At 39.0% G+C, this 16,201-nt stretch overlaps 1 protein-coding gene across 2 annotated transcripts in view; it reads left to right on the top strand.

The window, feature by feature from the left end:
- Positions 1 to 16,201, top strand: part of arhgef18b (rho/rac guanine nucleotide exchange factor (GEF) 18b) — a 50,100-nt gene that overhangs the window by 2,677 nt on the left and 31,222 nt on the right. For both annotated transcript variants that reach the window (XM_055047525.1, XM_055047517.1), the window contains exons 2-9: positions 3,205 to 3,356; positions 4,122 to 4,738; positions 5,357 to 5,504; positions 8,538 to 8,664; positions 8,755 to 8,812; positions 9,713 to 9,790; positions 11,011 to 11,119; positions 11,399 to 11,585. In XM_055047525.1, the coding sequence (XP_054903500.1) occupies positions 4,623 to 4,738; positions 5,357 to 5,504; positions 8,538 to 8,664; positions 8,755 to 8,812; positions 9,713 to 9,790; positions 11,011 to 11,119; positions 11,399 to 11,585 (823 nt within the window). In that variant the 5' untranslated portion in view covers positions 3,205 to 3,356; positions 4,122 to 4,622. The remainder of the gene's footprint in view (positions 1 to 3,204; positions 3,357 to 4,121; positions 4,739 to 5,356; positions 5,505 to 8,537; positions 8,665 to 8,754; positions 8,813 to 9,712; positions 9,791 to 11,010; positions 11,120 to 11,398; positions 11,586 to 16,201) is intronic.

The raw sequence follows: 16,201 nt of genomic DNA, 5'->3' as shown, positions 1-16,201 counted from the left end.
ATGTCATCTGCTGGTGTTGGGACAGTGTGTTAGGAAGTCAGAAGTCATCAGGTCACTTCATACTTCCCTCTATTGATGAGCTTTATGAAGATTATGAATATAGTTTTTACTTGCCCACGCCACTAAAGAGCCTTTCTGTGCTTTAATTTACTATAAAGAGGAAGATGAGGCACCAGATCCAACAATGCAGAGAAGCTGAGAGGCTGATGGATCATGGCCCGCAATGATGCAGTAATTCATGCAAAACAAACCCCAAATACATATTATCCTCATAAGGTGGATATTTGTTTTTAGTAGTGGAGCCTTTCTGAAATATCTAATTTGCTATTAGCTTAATGTAATATTTAAATTAATGCTGGGATTTAACTGGCTAAAGTCTTAGTCATTAAACTCTTGAAATATCACAGACTGACTGTATTAAATCAAATCAATGAGTTTCAATTGAATTAATGATGTAAATTTACCTTTCAATTATATTCTAATTTCCTGAGATGCATAAGTCCAAATGTAAAAAATTTTGCTGTGTTCAAATTTATAGTGATTGAACATATTTTAGCAGAATTTTTTCAACCAGTGATTGGAGTCATTTATTGCTTACAGATTCCTGTTTAAACAACTTGGATTTAAAGTATTTTAGTTCAACACAATACATGATGAATGCCTTGTTTCCTAACATACAGCTCAGTGCCTATGAATAAAAGCTAAGTTTTATGCTGAGTGTACTTCAATAATGTTAAACTAGTTCTTCATGCACACTTTTGAGCATATAAAGCACCAACTTGCTTGCAGCACATTTCACATGTTGATATTTTTACCTGAGTTTTTAATCGATTTTGCTGCGGAAAGCAGTCTGATAAGAAGCATTTTAAACCTGAGTGTATGTGCACACACAGTGCACACACAGTCATGCACTGATGTTTCATTGTTTTGTCATGTCTGAGAAGAAATGAAAGGCCAACCATAAAAGGCCACAGCGACTCTGCAGCCCGGCATTGAACGGCTGCTGCAGAGTCTCCTCTGAGTTTACACTTAACACAAGAAGGATTTGGACACAGGCTAATTCTCCCTCCGGGGAGGACGCTGCCACCCCTGCTGCCTCGGCCGATGATTTAGTAATATGGAGAACTGTATCTCCAGTGTGTGTGTTTACACAGGAGCATCTCTGGCTGTCAGGAGGAAGACCACAGTGGATTCTGCAGGTCGATAACAAAACAGGGTGCAAGATTGAGCCTGTTGATTTGCTACATGAGTTTAGGAATCAAAATAAATAATTTGGTACATAGAACAAATGATTCTTTGTAGCTTTGGTTTCTTTTCGGTTTGTATGAGGGCAGAGGGGCGCCCAGAAAACCTGGAACCTCTTAGTAAGACTGTGGTTTGATTTGTTACTTTGGAAATCAGTCTTGTCACCCGGTGTCGGTTTTGTATGTTTAGTAAATTCATGTTTTGGTTTGGTGTTCCTATGTCTTGCTTTTCATACTCTGTTTAGTTTCTGTCGGGCCTCTGTTTTTCTTGGGCTGTTTATTTGGTTCAGCCGCTGTTCTCACTCACAGCTGCAGCAAATCCGTTTTGTCCTCTCCACCCTGTTTATGGGATTGCAACCCCAAACTTCAGCGTGTTTTACTGGGATTTTATTTGATAGACCAACTCAATGCAGTGTATCAAGGGCAAATTATTTGTGTTTTTTTCTCCAAATTGTCTACTATGTATAAATTATAATAATAACAAAATTTAAACATTACAAGAATTCAAATATTTAGATGCTGTCTTAAGGCTTCATGGCCTTTTTTTTAACTTGTTAGAATTATTTATAGACATATAATGTGGTTTTTGTTGTTTTTATTGTGTATTAAAAGGGTGGTGGTGTGTATTTTCCAGACACATAGTTCCATTTTATAGCACAATCAAGTAACTATCTGATTCAGGGATTTCTCAGACTGTCCAATTTTTGATGAGGGAATAACATTATAAAATGATATAAAGTTTAAAACAGTGACTTTACATAATGCCTGCCCTTTAAGGTTGTATGCACACGCTTTTAGAGATGTACATGCAATTGTATGATGTGTTCTCAAGTTTAGGTCTCTGCTGGTTTTAACAGGTTTATTAAGATTATTAATAGATGTTGTGAATGAGGAAAGATGTGGTGGTCCTAAAGTTACTTGTGGTTTGCCACCATGTGTGGTGGTGTTTGCTAATTTCACAATGGTCCATTGCTATTACAAGACAAGATTAAGATGCTCGTTTTATCAAGACTATAGTAAAACTGCTGCTGCAGCAAAAAAAAAAAAGAAAAAAAGAGCCAGATAATATGTTTTAGTACAAATGGACTGCAGTCAAAAAGATTCTGTGCGTTTAATTGTGATTTTATGGAACAGAAAAACACAAAATGGCTTGGTAGGTAGAAGATTTAGAAAAACATTTTTTGAAATCCAAATAAAAATCTAAAATTGCTGCATGCATCTATGTAACTATTTTACAGTCCAGCAGGTCAAAAGAGGAAGTTGTTGGTGACCAGTGCTTAAGAGGACTGTGAAGAATACTTGCATACTTTTATAAGAGAAATTGAAAGTTACTGTGTTGAATGACAGTCGTAAAGAAGGGCGACGAATGCCTTTTGGAATATGGATTATGTAATCTGCTGCAATATTGGATCTCCCCTCCTCAGATTGGCTGAAACCCATGATACAATGCAACAGTATTACACATCAATATTAATCAATATTACAAACATGACCTTTTTTGTGCTCTGCATTTGCCACTGATTTTTAGAGGTGACTTTAAGATAAAATAGTTAATGCTTTGCACACCGTGATGCATTATTTACCACAGTCGGACCACTTCTTAAGCTGCCGAGAAAAGGAATAAAATCAAGCTCTACACTACCAATGACATGTAAAATAACACTGACCCTCTGAGAAGCTGCTGTTGGCGGCATCATGTGAATCGAGGAATCTGTTTATGTAATGGAAATGTAAAGGAGCTTTCAGCAAGAGCCTGGAGTGGGGTCTGCAGTGGGGCGTTTTATCCATCATGCACAGAACAGTCCAGACTGATTACACAGGTGCTGCGTGATTGATGCATTCAGCAAGCCGTCTGCCTTTCCTCTGGCTCCTTATCTCTCCAGAGAGCCGTTGAATGAGCTGTACTTTTGGAGAAATGTTTGTTTTCAACAGAAAAAAAATCAATTCTTTTGTTGTCCAGGGTCCGAGTGCAAGCCATGTAGCCACCAGTCCTGTGGGAATCCCAGTACGCAGCTCAGTGTCCAGGCACCCAGTGGGAAAGGATCTTCCTCCTCATTGCCGCCGGCCTCCATCACAGAGGATGTATTCAGTGACAACACCAGTGATGATCAGGTAAAGAGTCTCTCACCTCAACGTTTCTCCGGCTCCTCCACATGAAACATACAAGTTTCTTAAGTTCTGGAAACTGAAGCGGTGATCTGCTAACTATGCAAAATTCTGCTTGCTGCAATTTGCTCAGTGTCCTTTTCACAAAGCAGATGCCACCAATGACATAGTGGCATGTGCTTTGAGTGCAGGAGGGATGAGCAATTTGCCTTCATGTTGGACGGCAGCTGTTGTTTCATTTGCTCTCTAGATATGACTCAACACTGCAGAGACAAACCAACAGCTAAAGCATGGCATCCTTCAAAGAGCTCAATATCACAAGCAGAATCTCTTTACTGCTAGTGCAAGTAAACAAATTCACAGGCTATGTAAGTGCTTTGATAAAAACAAAATAAATAATATCTCTGTCTCAGAGGGCAAATTCAATGAGCTTTAATCAGGGAAGCAGCCAAGAGGTTCACAGCAACTCTACAGGGGCAACCAAGATGGATGAATCATTAGTTTATCATTTTGTCTTCTTTAACGAATGTGAAGAATAAAGCTGATATTAAAAAAAACAGCTATACGTAGTCCTATTTAAAGTTTTCAAAAGGCACAGTAATGCTGTGGAAAGTGACTTCCTAACCAAAATTGAGCTCTTTTTGCTCTCTTCATAGAAAAACCAATGATTAACCTCACTCTGAACACACCATCGACATAGTGAGACATTGCATTGATTTGTTCTCCTCTTTCACATTGTTTTGTCTCCTTTCGCTCTTTGCGATCATCTAGGATGCATCCTCTGTACTCAGTGACTACGACTGTCCCTGTGTGGACGCGGGCAGCAGCCTAGAGGACCTGCAGGGTCTCAGTTCCTCCCTCAGGGACTCAGAGTACTTCAAAGACCTGCAGGGAGAATCACCAGCCTCACAGGCTGCAGCGTCAAAAGACACCTCTGCATTCCCAGAGAGCAACACACAGAAAACTGATAACTTACAGGAGCCTGTAAACACAAACAGTCAGACCAAAGACCAACTCACGGCTCTGACCACAAACTTCCTGCAGGTCAATGCAACATCATTTCCTTCCTTTGAACAATTTCCAGATGAACCTCCCTCTGACTCTGTTGCCCAGCTCAGCCCAAAGCCACTGCTAGGTTGTGTCGCTGACGGCGATGACTTCACTGCCTCTGCATTCAGCCTCAACTGGACAGTTCATCTAAATGGACTGCTGGAATCCTTGGGAACAGTGAAAGCAGTTGAAGAACTGGACGACGTAAAGGAGCAGGGCAAAATGGAGATGGATGGAGAGCCAGACATGGACAGCTTTCCGATTCTGGTCAGATCCATGTCAACGTCTCGGAGGCACAGCTGGGGGGTTCCTCTATCGCCCCTCAACTCTGGCAGGAGGTAAGAGGAGCAACAGTTGGTGGAGAAAGTTCATCTTAATAAATCCATGTTCTGAATATGCCTTGAACTTAGATGTGAGCATTAATGCTGCATGAAGATTTCTCTGACAGTTTAAGCCAGAGATCAGAAAACTTTAAAACCCACAGAACAATTTCCATTCTCATTTGTGTGTATTATTTATCCAGCACTGCAAAAGCTACTCCGCTCCTTCAAAAACAGATGGTTAACTTAAGAAATACCAACTGTAAAAATGTGATTAAATGGTAAAAACAAAACCCTATTTTGTTTATGTTATTGGCTGTGAGGAACAAACAGATATTGAATTTACGTCATCCTGTTGTGAAAACTGTGTTGAAACTGTTTAAAAATAGAAATATTGAGAAATACTGTAAAAAGAAGTGCTATTTGTAATTGTTGGTTTACCAACCACTGCGTCCTAAAGAGCCTCATGTGAGCTGCAGCCTGCAGGCCTCTGTTTTAATCCACTGCAGCAAATGTTGACAGTGTCATTTGAGTGAAAATAAAATAATACATTTTATTTAAAAATATGCAGAGAGCCTCATTAAAATATTTAACCGCTTTATTTGACATCTTGTGTTTGCTTTGCTGTGCTCTCAGACTGAGTCTGGACACCGCAGCCATAGACAGCGATGAAGATGGAGACGACGATGATGAGCAACAGAGCAGTCTTTTCCAGTCCACCCAGCAGCGGTCCGACAGCTTCTCAGCAGGAACCGGAGATGAGCCAGATGGTTTCAGTTTGAGGGTAAACAGCCACTCTGCTACCAACCAAAAGACTTTTATTAACACTTCTCAGGCTTTCTTCGCCGCAATGTTGAGCGAGAATTTCAATAAAATGTCCACACCCTAAAGAACCACTACAAATTGCTTGATTTACTTCACGTTTTGCCTCTTTCATGTTTTAGACATGAATTTAGTAACATCCCGTTTTCACGTTTAGACGTTAAAATAGCAATGTCCCATCATTTGCCATTGCAGCAGCTTCAAATCTTCATAGGAAGATTTGCACGAGGTTTAGGAAAGTGCTAATTAGAGCAACCCTCCAGAAACACATTTGTGAGGTCAGACACTGATGTTGGCTTACGGTTTCTATTACACAGCTTTGCAGAACTGTCATACGGCTGCTACACACTGAATCTGTCTACACAGCAGGTGAATTCCTGATAATCATAAAAATAAGTTTGCTTAATGGAAACACATTTCTCAATAAAAGGTTTTTGTGCTATAATAAGGTGGTTTTTCAACCGTATTGAAGAGCTTTAGTTTTACATCACATGAGTCACATGATCAGCAGCCAGATGTTACTATTGGAAAAAAGGACGAAGAAAAAGGACGACGATGATTGGTTTTTGTTTTTTTCGGACAGCGTGCAGCTGGTTCCACAGAGCTCTCACAAGATCGAACAATTCATAGCAAGTTGTCTGTCTGTTATTCAAACATGCTGAATTCATAGTTCCTCTGTAAAATCACCAAATACAATTTCCCCAAAACAAAAGACACCAACATCTACTCTGATGGTTGATCGATGATGAGAGCTAGTGCTAATTATGACTGCATTATATAACTGTTTATATCCATCACTGCCATCATTTTCAATAATTTATTGTGTGAAAAAGCTCATTCCCGTCTGATTTTAATTTCATTTCCTATTTAATGGAAACAGCACAGTTGTGAAATTGTGTTGTTTTTTTCACATCAGCAGAATACAGACAAAGATTTGCGCACATTTGTAATTGCAACGTTGCTAGTGTCGATATAGGCTCAGAAATTGGCCTAAAAATTGGCTTTGTTTGGAGCAACGCAGCGATTTGATGGAAATGTCATGAGTGAGACGGGAGATGAGTCACAGTAGCAAAGCAAAACACATCCACTTTCAGGAATATACAAAACAAAACATTTCACTCTCAAAAAAGCAACATACTTGGTAGAATCTAAGAAGTACATAAAACAAATAAAAGAATAAAAAAACAATGTGGTTTGAGCAGCTTTCTGTTCACTGTCGGTTTGTCTTGCATTTACTTTGGCGGATCATGTTGGATCCTGTGAGTCCTGTAAAAATCTTGTTGGAGTGTGAAAAGTTGGATGTGTTTTGGGTTTTAATTCAGTCTGATGCCCACAGTGGAGGCCTGCTGCTGTTGACTCTGCAAACATTTAGCAACCCTCTTTACTCACCGCGGTTTTTACATGGGATATCACTTCCTGGCTATGTTGATGACCATCTCAATCAATTCCACTTTGTTTTAGAAAGAAAGAAAATGGGTTCAAAAGATGTCAGTAGTTTACACAACACTGTTAGAAGTGGCCCTTCTTTAGTTTGGTTACACTGGATGGTCTGGAAGACAGAAGCAGATGAGTGGCGTGATTGGATGGGAACCAGGAAGTAAACAGAAAGAATGTAATTTACCAGGAGTGTAGGAGACACCGAGTCTCAGAGTCCAGCTCAGACAGGAGATACAGACTATGAAAAGTTTGGCCTTGAGAGACAGAGATGTTTGCAGAGAGCTGAGAGATTATACATAACATGCACAATCCAATAACCCATCATCTGTAAGTCATGGCAGAAAGCTCAGAGATGACAGAAGTACTCTAAAACAGTGGTGCCAAGCATGTGAGAGACAAGAGGCTGTGATTATTGTCAAAGGCCTTTCAGGAATTATACATTATTACGAGCTATAAAACCCTGGGCTAGTTAGCTAATCACTAAAACAAAATTAAGCACCTTTCTAAACAAGCGGCTATTTCCTAATTACAAAATACGACCACCGATTTTAGAAAAATCTATAAAATGACAGAATGTGGAAAAAGAAATGGAGTGTGAATACTTTGAGATGGCATTGAAACAGCACTTTGAGACAGAAAATCTAGAAATTGATTTTAGTTTGAAAAATAATTATTAGATTATTTCAAAATAAAATCTCAACACTTTCTTTTCGACATAAAGAAACAAAACTGGAATTGCCTGTCATCTTCATCCCTGAAAATACTTTTATTTTTTGTTCATTTTTATGTCTGGAAAAGCCTCCTGAGTGGCTTCAATACACAGTTCTTACTTTTTCTTATGTGATCATAACACATTTGTGGAGTAGTATGACTGAAAGAGACACACTACTTTACAAAAATAAATACAAGCATGGACTTTGCGCTCGTTGTAGTGTTTTTTGTGAGTTTTTGAGTATTTTTTAAAATTATTTGATCAGTTTCCTTAAATCCTAAAAGGTCAATCATTCAAAGATCCATGTGCTATTACAGGATTTTATGCAGCAATTCACTGAATGAGATCATCTAATATCTTGCACATCTTGCAACTTAATAAAAGGTAATAGACCCTCTGCTTTCAGAGCCTCCAGCTTTCTGGCTCGTAATCTGTCTTAAATTACCTTTCAAAGCTCACTTGGCCTTTGTTAATTGCCAAGCATCATTATAAATGAATTCTTGTTTTAGTGGCTTGGTCCTCAATTTAAAGCTTTTCCATAAAACCATCCCTCATAATAAAACATTATATGCACTTTTTAAGAGAAAAGAGAAAAACGAATGACTGGAACACTAGATTTAATACCAAATAAGTCCACAGTTAGAGGGAAATGATTCATTTGGAGTGTTGTGCCAAACTACAGAGAGCTTCCTCACTACAGAGCACAAAAACGACTAAATATTCTGCAGATTAGAAGCCAATAAAGGCCACTGTAAGCACAATTAATCTCAATACAGTACACGCTGTAAACTGGAAAGTGGATGTAAAACAGATAAGATGCGAATTCAACGTCCATTCCTCTTTCAGGTCAGCGGTGGACCAGGCAGGCAGCTGTACTCTCGATCGGACATCCTTGCCACCGATGAATATTCCCGAGCGGCACACATTTCCCGTGTCGTGCAGACCTCCAAACAGGCTGCCAGGGCAGCAGGAGGTGGGGGGCAAACACATGCTTTCATCGTGTGCAGTTGGTTCATGCTTTACCTCTTTTCACTGTAGATATATTTGACTGTTTTGTCTGCAGTGGCAGAGGAGTTTGACCCAGAAGAAAACCTGCACTCATCAGAGGGACAAAGCCATATGTAAGTGCAACAAAGCTGCAGAAAACCTTTCCAAGAATATGATTCCGTCTAAGTAACAGTATAAGTTTAATGAAGCTTGAAGGAGTGGAAGACACTGCAACTCTTGAGTGGTTCATGCAGATTCGGCTCTGTAGTTGTAAATAACCTGTTACGGTTACCTAACTCCCACATAACAAAGGGGCTTTCCCCATTCTGCCCTGACATTTCTGCTCCATATCAGACGTCTGCAGTTTTCCCCTCCCACAGTTCGCTCTCCTTCAGCTGCCAAGATGGCCCCTTTGCTGACTGACTGTGTCTGTTTGTAATAAATGGTTGTACTCTGGTGATTTCATGGATGCGGTAGATGAAGGAGGATTGTCCTTCACTTTACGGTTTCACAGTCAGTTCCCAGCAGACTGGTTCTTCCGTCTCTCCCCCCAACTCAGTGTCAGTGTCTTGTTTGTCTTAGGCTGATGGTACAGAAGGTTCTGCAGGAGCTAAAGCTGTACTATGGGTAAGTAAGCAGGAGAAGGAGGCCTGCACGCTTTAGCTGCTGTTCTAATGATGTCTGCAGCAGCAGAGTTGGGTCTTCACCAGAGAGTGTTTACAAATTACACTATTTGTGTATGCATGATATTTGCACATGGGGTTGCATGTGTCTGTCCTGGTCACTGTCACAAACGGTACGTCACTGTGGCTGGGAAGGATCTGCGGAGCACAGGAACTGAGATGATTGGCTCCTAAAAGTTCACAGCCATATAAATCAGCTCATGCTGTCGGACTGTGCTTGTTTTCCTTGTTCTTATAAACTTTGGCTTTGACGTGCTCATCCTTTACGGTCATTTGAGGTTTATATTTGGACCTGCTTTCTGCTTAAATGGATTCTCTTGGTGCATGAAGTTTTCTAACTGTCCTTCACAGAGCGAAGCACAGAAACAACAGCAGTCCAGACACCAAGAATTCAGGAAGTGTCACTTGGTACGAGTTCCTCTCCAATGCGTAAGTGCAATAGTTTACCATTGCATATTTGACAATGACAGTGTATCTTTCTTTCCAAGTGATGTCTGTTACTGAATATATTTTCTAATATCACATGTTGCAAATTCTTTGGATGCAAAGTTTGTGATGAATATACTTAAACTTTTTGTCAAACATCATATTGATCATTTAAGCTTCTCCTCTGTTTTGCACACTTTCAAGCAAACAGATACAGACATTCAAACATGCAACATATAGTTAAGCCCCAAATGATTCACACCTCCGGCAGATTTAGGTTAGAAAGTATTTTCATTCAACTATGAAATTTGTTCTATCTTTATTGGCTGGGCCACTTCATTTATAATTTTAGTTTCGTTTTGTTTGTAGTTGTTTCCTTAATTACGCCACTTTATGTGTTTTTGTTTTCTCTGTCCTTGACATATCTACCTTTTTATAATTGTTGTGATCCTTCTAATTTTCGGACTGCTGCAACATTAATTTAAGAAAGTAAACTGTGCAACTCTTAGAAAACCCTACATAGTCTAGTAGGGCAATTCTGCCGCTGACATAGTAAGCCAACCAGTCCGATTATACTTATGAGAACAGAATATGTAGAGGAAAGTGTAACACAAATAATCAACAGAAATTTTAACTTTAGCTTGCAAGAACTCTTAAAATAAAAAAACAACAGGGTCAGTAAAGCTGACAAAAAGCCACAAAAGTTTGAGCAAAACTAAGACAAATTTCCAAAAGCACATCAAAGTGTTTTTGTTGTGAAGCACTTTGGTCAGCTGAAGTTATTCTGAAGTTATACGTAAATAAACTTTGACTTGACTTCACTTGCGTGCCAAAGGCATTTTGCAGAAAGCACAGACAGATATCTACAGCATGTGAATTCAGTTAACCACAAAAGGTTTCAGCCATTAGTATATAATATGTAGTTTAACTTATTTTGCAACCTGTAACAGTAAAAGATGGAAACCATAGATTTGTCTCACAATAATAAAAACTATTTATAGCATGTGAATTCAAGTAATTCAGATGATCTTTTGGAAAAGGGTATTAATAAATTCCACCCTCATAAATAATTAACTTAGAAAAAAATAAACTTAAAGTCATATAACATATCAATTTATTGTTTAGTTAATCGAATAAAACACTTTGAAAACTAGTTTTCATGCAGGTTAAGAGGTTTATGGCTTATTTTGTCTTGTACACGGGATGCTTTCTTCTTTCTTCAGGAACGAGGAAGAAGAAGACAGAGCAGAGAAGGTTGAGAAAGGAACAAAGGTGAAAAGGACCCTCAGCTCCCTGAGGAGCAGGGTGACGGGTTCCTTCAATAAAGACAAGGTAAACAACACCACGCATGAGCGATGCATGACCTGCACTTGTCTCAACGTATCAACATATTCCAGAAAGTCAGTTTTATTTGTTCAGCTCAATTTATAAAACCAAATTCTGACATGTAAACACTTTACGTGTATGCTTGTGGCACTCACAAAACTTTAATCTTCTTACACAAACCCTATTATATATCCTGCCTGACATGCGCAGCAATGAAGGAGAACACACAGCATTTGCATTTAAAAACCGCCCCGTGTGTTTGCTTCTCTCTTTTTTTCTCCCCAGGGTAAGAACCGGGAAAAAGAGCTGCAGAGAGCGAAGGAGAGAGACAGGGAGGCCAAAGAGAAAGAGAAAGTGTGCAGGACCAGCAGCAGGAACGGGCATCATTTAGTGCCAGGCTCCTTCTCCAGCTCTGCCACCTGCTCGCTGTGCAGCAAGAGTCTGCTGAAAAAGCATGGAATGCAGTGCATGAGTGAGTAACACCGCAATCACAGATGTACATGTGCCCACGCTTGCTCACCGCCTCACTCATGTGCGCAGGTGCTACGCTCACACACAACCTCACATCCAACTATAGCCCTGCTGCATGCACGCTCATTTACCTATGTAGTGGTATGCTGGGGCACACGGAAAAAAAAGCTACGTGGGCGCACCCACCACAAACTGCCTGAAATGTCTTACACTAAGCCACTCAGCCATAACTTAATGAGCAATGGGAGTTAAAGAAATGCAGGTGTCATTATGACATTTGCACCCTGAAATGGTTTTTGAAACTGCAGCTGGACAGTAGAGGGGCTGATTGCAAACAATCAGCCTAAAACAGAAGAGCTAGTATGTGAGGGCTTCACCTAAATTACACCCTTTTCATAGTGAAATATTACTATTTTAACTTATTTCTATTGTAACAGGTAAATCTGAAATCTAAGAGCGCTGCGAGAGGTTAACATGACTCATTCAGTTCATTTACTGCTTACATGCAAGATTAATGCTCTAAAAGTAGGAAATGAAAGTATGATAGCCTGGAATAAAACAATAGAAAACAAAAACAAACATTCTGTGGTTCTTTAAAATATTTTCAACATTCAGGCAACCAGGACTGCATGAGAAACATTTATGTCATCAACATAGAGATGAAGTTATATGTTCATAATATTCTAACCCAAATTATTAATGTGAAGTGCAAAAAGAACTGGTCCTAATACAGTCCTGAGAGACACCATATGGGACATAATGGCTTTTATAAAAATAAACCCAGTCCCCCAGTCTATATACTACAGAACCAGGAAGGTAAATTAATGGCTTGGCTGTATAAAACACTCTCACATAAACTGTTTTTTTGTCCTGAGGGGGAAAAGTTCATTTAGTGGCAAATTGGTGACCTGCTCATAGTAATGCTTTTTAATTTTGTGTTATTGTTGACTGGTGTGTACTTTATCACACTAACCTTTTCTTCTAACTTTCCACTAAACAGATCTCTTGAATACAATTTTTTCTTCTTAACTTGGAAATGATTTCTTACCTAAAGTTTCTGAGTGTTGCTTACCCTTTCTCCTGGCTTTTAGACTTTGCAGGTGATTTCTTGGTTCGCTTTTGCTGTTATTTTAATATAAGATTTATGAGATATTTACAAATCTGCGACTTGAAGTAATAGTTTCTTAATGAAGGATTTTTCCCCCAGGCCAAACACTGCATGTTAACAGTTTTTCAGTTTTTTCCCCCTTTAAAAAAAAAAAAAGAAAAAAAAGTTTAGCATGATAATACTCCACTGTTACTATTTTAAGATTTTTCACACATCTTCAAATCATCGGAATCTAAATATTTTATATATTCTCTGAAAAAGTAACATTTCTTAAATCCCAAAAGACGCTGTGATCACTTCTGCCGCGTGTCTAAAGCATTTACTGGAAGTGCAACCAGTAAACACGAGGTTCACTGGTTTATAATTTAACATCACTTAACATGAACCGAGAAACACGAGTTTTCTTTTTTTATTTTATTTTTTTTACTTTATTAAGCTGGTGCGTGTGGAGAAGTATCTGTTCTGTCCTCTTGTTACTGCTCTACCTGGAATCAAATGTTTACCTCGCAACTTCTGCTGGTTGCAATATTTCCCAGATATGCATAAGTCCCAGCGCGTGGCGTAATGAACGATTGTTTTTAGCCGAGTGTTTATTAAACAAACGTGTCCTGGCATATTTCACAAGGCACAGGAAAACCGCACAGGCTTTGGAAGCTATCAGTTATTTTGACAGTACAAAAAAGAAAGCAGCGTTGATGCATTAGACCATTAATAAGACATTACTGCTGAGTGTGACGGTGTTAAATAAAAATGAATGCTGGGACACACACGCAGGCGTGAGAAAACAAGTGAGTGTCCCTTTAATTTGAAGCGAGCCCTGTGGGGATTCAGCCTGTGGAATGTGTGGTTCGTGTGCCAGAGATTGTTCCCAGTGGATGCACTAAAACTGGACAAAACCAACAATAACTTGGGACACTTGCTGCGGTCGGGTCCGTTTGGAGGATGTGATTCACTGGGTTTGAACTCTTTTGTCGGATGCTGCTAATTGGGACCATCGCAAGTGTATCTGGAGCGGCGAGGAGCAGCTGCCGCAGCGGGATCAGGTGGATGAAGTCCCGTTGTTTCCTCTTAGCGGATCTTCTCACACATCCTGCCGCTTTGGTGCTAACAGGCTAACGGCTAATCGCACCCAACGTAACACTACATGTTGCTTCTGTTTGTCGCACTGTGTGATGTTTGGGTTGTATAAGTGTCTGGGCAAGAATTGTACACCTTTCATCTTTATCTGCAACTTAATGTGTGAAGAACGCCACTAAATTAGATCCTTAGTTAAGTCTTTCCTGGTTAGCGATTAGCAAAGTAACGCTAGCGTCTTAGCTGCGCCTTTATTTGAAAAACAAGGTTAGTTGGGTGATTCGTTGGTTTTAATTGGGTTATGCTGAACAAATAACTCTGGGAAAACCACGCGTTTGAACTCAAGTGGATGTTCCACAACTTCTTTATGACTTTGAGTTATAAAAACCGTCTCAGGAGGCGACAATTGATGCTGCTTATTGACTTTAGGAGAGGCTCAACAGGTGACTGCTAACTTAGCTAATGTTAGCTTCCTGGTGACTTCTGTTGATTTCCCAGCAGTCAGCTGATGAAATGTGCAACTAGTTCAGATGGAGGCTCTTTTTGGACAGAAAATGTGACCATTATTCATTTATGAAAAGCATTTTCCTTGTGCACGTGTGAGAAATACGCGGAAAAGCCGCAAAACATTTGTTTCTAACTTTAAATCTCCACTTTGTTCGCATTTCTGACAGATGAATCTGTCAGAAATGGATTAACAGGGGAGGAACTAGGATAATGTGCTTCCTGGGCTACAGCCTCCTCATGCAGTGTGTTTGTAGAGACTTTAATACACTTGAAAGATCATTATCAAAAATATAACTGCGTGTGTAGACTACAAATTAGGGAAATTGTGGTTTCTTAACATTTTGATAATTTTGTTGACCCTTATTTAGATTTAAACATGTGATTTATATTTACCCAACAATTTTTTAAAATATTGGTTGACATATTTCAATATTTGTTCTTTTGGGAGATGTTATTTGTTTTTTGGTAAATGTAAAAAAAATGTATTCACTTTGCATTTCTAATAGACCTTCATAGAGCCATAATATCAGGCTACTTACTGTGAAAATTTGTGTGTCTAGCTTTATATTTAATGTTTAAAAATGGAAAACAGTGATTCATTTTTGAAAAGTAGTGCTTCTTAATAATTTTTGAAATCAAAATAAAGAGGTTCAGGTTTATGATGCTGCTACTTTTTCAATTGAGGTTAATTTGAAAATGTGTTTAAGGTCAAACTCTTTCGTGCAACTTTACTTGTTCTACTTCCTTTTACCTCTTTTTTTAAGTGGACAGTTGATTATGTTATATTGCTCATCTGTGAAATAACTTTATTTTTAACATGTAGGTATTAAAAACACTGAGTAACAGGTTACTTTAAAAAGGTGTATGCTCTTCAAATATGTCGAAATTTTGTCAAACCAAAGACTAGGGTTTGTTTTGTGCTTTTAGGTGGCAAAATTAGTAGCAAAATTATAATGGCATTATCTGGGAAGGGAAAAAAAATGCTCACTAATGGTAACATTTCCAAGAGACTTGGGATGTCATAGCAAATTATTTGTTTTGAGAGAGCAACAGCATGATGCTAATTGACATTCTGAGAATCTCCAGCAGATTATTTTCTAGTCCTAATGGAACCTAAGCTTTACACTCACCAATTAAATATGAAGCAACAAAAACTGATTTTATACTTATAACAAGTAACAAAATTGTCAAAGTTTTGTTACTTGTTTCCTGTCATCCACTTCAGTTCATACTGGGAATTTACAAATTTCCATCTCTTAAAAAGCTTTGGTTGGAATATATTTTAGCATTTCATTTGTCTGGCTGTTCAGGATTAATAGGTCTACATCAGACTGAACTTAACTTGCAAATAACATTTGCCAGTGGTTCTTCTGATTAAAAAGACAGCACACATGGCAACTGTGATAGTTGCACCACAGTTTGACCATTGCATTTGTTCAAATTAAGGCTGGTCAACAGTTTTGTTACAAAGTCTATCATGATTATGAAATTTCATTTAAATGTATCTTTGTGTTGTGATTTGTCCAGACAGGTGATGTCTTCTGAGGCTTAATTAGGCAGAGGCAACAGGAATGTCGCTGGCGGAGGGGAGACTGTTTCATCTATCCTATTACATCTCAGCCGTTTTGCTCTCTTGCCATAGACATGGATAGACTTGCCTCTCTCCCTCTCCCCGTTTATGACTGGGTCACATGGTGTTAATTGTGCTTGGCAGGTCTGCCGGGGCCAAACGGCCCGATCCACTGACTCCTTGTCTCACCCACCTCATCCTATTAGCACACGCTTTCTCCGCGTGTTACTTTTTATTTGCATGCCAAGTTTTCTAGATGTGGAAAGTTTAATATTGTGACTATTACTAGGGCTTTCTCACATTAACTGATTAACTATTGAGCTTTTAGCTGGTGCTGTTTAAGTCTTATTTGTTTATC

This window comes from Poeciliopsis prolifica, unplaced genomic scaffold (assembly GCF_027474105.1).
Source record: "Poeciliopsis prolifica strain line A6 unplaced genomic scaffold, Auburn_PproV2 SCAFFOLD002, whole genome shotgun sequence".
NCBI lineage: Eukaryota > Metazoa > Chordata > Actinopteri > Cyprinodontiformes > Poeciliidae > Poeciliopsis > Poeciliopsis prolifica.
This window is presented reverse-complemented; position numbering and strand designations above follow the sequence as displayed.